General features: G+C 43.8%; 1 protein-coding gene across 1 annotated transcript; it reads left to right on the top strand.

Moving 5' to 3' along the window:
- The first annotated feature begins 432 nt into the window (after window positions 1-432).
- Window positions 433-3091, top strand: LOC104941995 (ubiquitin carboxyl-terminal hydrolase 32-like). The gene is made up of 5 exons (XM_010767179.1): window positions 433-531; window positions 1494-1610; window positions 2614-2697; window positions 2801-2862; window positions 2962-3091. Exons 1-5 carry the CDS (start codon window positions 433-435, stop codon window positions 3089-3091), a joined length of 492 nt encoding a protein of 163 aa, XP_010765481.1.
- The last annotated feature ends 1138 nt before the right edge of the window (window positions 3092-4229 follow it).

Raw genomic sequence — 4229 nt, 5'->3', positions numbered from 1 at the left:
CTGATGTTACGTCACAAGATGGCGCTGTTGGAATGGGATCTGTAATGGAAAAAAGGATTACCCAACGCATGGCCAAGAGATGGGAATTGTTTATTGTAAACTGTGAAAAAGCAAGTAACTTTAAATGCAAACAAGCTAAGAAGTTAATCGGAAAGACTGAAAGAGCTTATGAATTCAAAGGACAATGCAAAAGAAATACAGTTAAAACTGGTTGCATTGATTAAGTTCTGTGATGAAGCAAAGGAAAATCATGAGGCTTTGGTGAACCTTCCACTTCCTGAAAAAGTTCCTTAGGAACATCAACCATCAACCATGATCCTGGACTTCCAGCATCTTTCTTCCGCCAACTTCTCATCAGTAAATTAGTCAGTGGCATATTACAACCAGTCCCTTAACAGTCTCCTTGATCTGCACGCCCCCTTCAAAACCAGGATGGTCACCTTCTCGCGCTCAGCCCCTTGGTACACCGGCGAGCTGCGGAGAATGAAGACAGCTGGGCGTGTCAACAGCCTGGGAGATGGACCATACGCTGTAAGGACCCTACTGGGGTGGGTCATCGATGGTCCACTGAGAAGAAACAACATCATCAGGGATAAGAATGGCTGCCCTGCTGCTGTAAATCCAGTATCCATTGTAAACAAAGAGGATCTACAGGTCATCCAACACAATACCAACCCGAGTAAAAAAAACAGCGAGGAAATGCCCAGAAAAGATAAACCATTCTTGAACATTATGAATCACTCTGCAAAAATGTCAGATGGACACTACTGACTAGACTTACCATTCAGACAAGAAAATCCCGGCTTGCCCAACAACAAACACGTTACCAAGCAGCTCATCTGCGATTTCGCTGTTATGGTACCAGGGCACCGGCTGAATCCAAGTGACAGACCTGAAGAAGTGACTGACACATAAATGCAGGAGCCCTATAAGGAAAGGCTAGGAATTGGGTGAAAATATAACCCACAGGTTCTCTCAGCGCTGGATGGGATGGGAACACGACTGTTTCAACCTAAGAGGGTTTTTTAGCTGCACCGGGTGTATAAAAGGGGTCATAGGTGACAGGAGAGGACGAGGACAAGGACACAGGAGGAAGAGAGCATACCGATGTCAACAGCCCGGCAGATGCTCACCACAACTATTGACACAGTATACTTAAACCTTGGTATGTAAAGCAAAATAAACATAATTCTAAATTGCAGCAAAAGACCGGAAATTCATCTGTTTGTGTCTGCGTCTGGATCACTCCAAACCCTCCTGTGAAGTAATGGCAATAGGATATAGGACATTGGAACATTAAAAATGGCCATTACAGGAGGCTTATATAAACTAAATTCTTAGCAGTGTAAATAGACTGGACAGAGTGTGGTTGCTACAGGAATTGAAACAGTCTATTGTTATGGTATTTATGGCATTGCGAACAGACAGATAACACTCATCCCACATTTCTACACCCCGAGGTGTTAGGATCTTTTTCCACAGCATTCTTTTAGTATGCCGCTTTGTGTTTGCTACTTCATGCTAAAATATTCTGTCTCCCCTTGCAGGAGCTGCACAGTAGCGTGTCGGACATAGTCGAGGACATCCTGAAGATGCACGACACAACCAAGGTGAGACACAACTCTGGGTGACAGAAGCACCATTGATGCAGCTGTCAGGAAGTCATTCCTTCACCGCTAAGAATATTTTATAACCTTATTTTGCAGAGAAAGTCAACACCATTATACTCCAGCTACGCATACTGATTTCTGTGCCCAGTAGACACACATAGCAACATTACTGTACTTGTCACCTGCCTCTCAAAGCTAATTTCACCTTCAATCACCAGAGAAAATAAATGTATTTGTTTATTTTCTTTTAACGTTTTAAAGCAGTCTATATTTGAATGTGATGACATGGGCTGCATGTTTTATAGCCAAAATTCAAATTGCGATCATTTGGTTTATTTAAAAAATAATCTATCTATCTCTCTGTTATTTTAGTTGAGTCTGTACTGGGCTCAGACAACTCTAAACCCTTCTCTACCGACTTGTCCTCACTGTATAGATGCTGTAAATTATAAATGTCCTCTGTATTTTCTATGTTTGCCCTCTGTTTACATCTGTACAATGTATGTTTTTTTGTTGTGAAGCAGTTTTTAACTCTACAATCTTACTTAAATACTTTATACCGTGCATCTCCCACAAGTAAATAGAATAAAATAATATTGGGGGGTCGAAAAATATAGCAAAAGATATGGGCATATTTATACATATATTTAATACTAATATATTTGGGCTTATATAATATACAGCAGATCTTTATTACTCTTACACTCAGTTCTGCATCCGCAACAGCCAAGAAAAAGTAAAAAGAAAATTAATGTTGGCCAGACAGATCCCCTAATTTAATTCCATAACATCTCTACGCCCCCTGGTGGCTGGTTTTCAGTTTAGGAAACTCAATACCATCATTTTGAATGTAGTGTAGTTTTCAAAGAGTGTAGTGAGCATATTTAGCCTCAGTATCCTAATAGATAATGTTACTTTAACTGTAGGAAGCCAATTTCATAAAGGAGTATTTCAATAATTGTGCTGCCTTAATGCTGACCTGTGTTTTTTTACTCTTCCCCAGCTGGGTCACCTGACCCTGGAAGACTACCAGATCTGGAGTGTGAAGAGCGCTATGGCCAATGAGTTCTTAAATCTGCTCTTCCAGGTCAGTGGATCAGCACACTGCGCACTGGTTTAACAACTTAATGTTGTAAAAGTATGTATTGATCCATGTGATTTTGCATCTTTGTGTATTTCTCTTCTTCCAGGTCTGCCACATAGTGCTGGGGCTCAGGCCTGGCAGTCCTGAGGAGGAGGGGCAGATCATAAGGTACATACCTGTCTTATTTGTCTGTTTTGTTATTATTTATAACTCTAAGGAATAAGCTGTTGGACCATCATTTTTTTCGCTCTGTTTATCTGTGTGTAGGGGCTGGTTGGAGAGGGAGAGCAGACATGGGTTGCAGCAGAGTCAGAACTGGTTCCTCATCTCCATGCTGTGGTGGCAGCAGTGGAAGGACTACGTTAAATATGTAAGTCAATTTTGGATGACATTATGAATTCACAAGTCATATTTTTTCCCTCTGGCAGGACAAGTCCGGCAGTGGCCCAGTCAGTGTTGGACTGTGATTGTGGACTGTGTGCCGGTTCAAGTCCCCGCACAGACTTAAAATATGGAGGGTGGACTGCTACTTGGAGAGGTCCCGGTTCACCTCCTGCCCTGTCGTGGTGCCCTTGAGCAAGGCACCGGATACCCCCCCACTCCCATTGCTCCCTGGGCGCTGTACAATAGCTGCCCACTGTACTAGACTCCAGTTACTAGGAATCGGTTAAATGCAGACACATTTCACTGTGTGTGCTATGTGTTCTGCATGTGTGACCATTAAAAAGGGTTCTATTTCATCCTTACTGACCGCCAGAGGCGGTGCTTAGCACTGAATATCTTCTGTCTTGCGCATGCGCAGGTCGAATATTTATATCAACAAAGTCACGTGTGACCTCGTATGACCCCGGAAGGCATAAGTTCTGGTGTTGTCAACGAGTTCAGTCCTTTTTCATCTTCTCGCTGCACAGGTTACTCCTTTTATGAGTAGCAGCCAAGCTAGCCTATTGAAAAAATTCTTTACCTGTAGCCTTGTGATCGTCTCGATCGGAGCTGCGGGCTAAAATGCTCGCCCTCCAAAGGCTGCGACGAGCTGTCCCCCTCCCAAGGGAGGGGACCGCGGTGTTCACCGCTCGGACTCGCAGGAGCTCCTGACCGGTAAAGAGCGGACGCTCCTGCACGTCAGTCGGTGAGATCGCTGCCATTTCTTTCTGATTGTGCTATCTATTCTCAAGCTAATAGATAATTGTGTCCCCAAGTTAGCCAAGTGCTCTCGCTCAGGCTAACTCGCTATTGCGCTAGTGGAGAGAGTATCCCCGCTCTCCTCTCAGGGCATATACACCGTTAACTGACTTTATTTTTTACCTTAGTTAGCAGAGCGCTAACGCTAACTACTATTGTGCTCACTCCCCTCTCACTGCATATATTGTTTCCTGGCCCGGTTATTTACAGTCAGCTGAGTGCTCTCGCTCAGACTGACTTAAGCTGCCAGCAGCAATTAGTGTGGAGTTTTCGTTGGTGCTGTGGCTATGTTTAACGGCTGTAACACCTGTATGGCTCCTCTTCAACCAGAGGATGGCCATGACCTTTGCCTC

This window comes from Notothenia coriiceps, unplaced genomic scaffold, assembly GCF_000735185.1.
Source record: "Notothenia coriiceps isolate Sejong01 unplaced genomic scaffold, NC01 NC01_scaffold00004087, whole genome shotgun sequence".
In the NCBI taxonomy this organism is placed as follows: Eukaryota; Metazoa; Chordata; class Actinopteri; order Perciformes; family Nototheniidae; genus Notothenia; species Notothenia coriiceps.
Note: the sequence above shows the minus strand (reverse complement) of the source record. Positions and strands in the feature narration are given on the sequence as shown.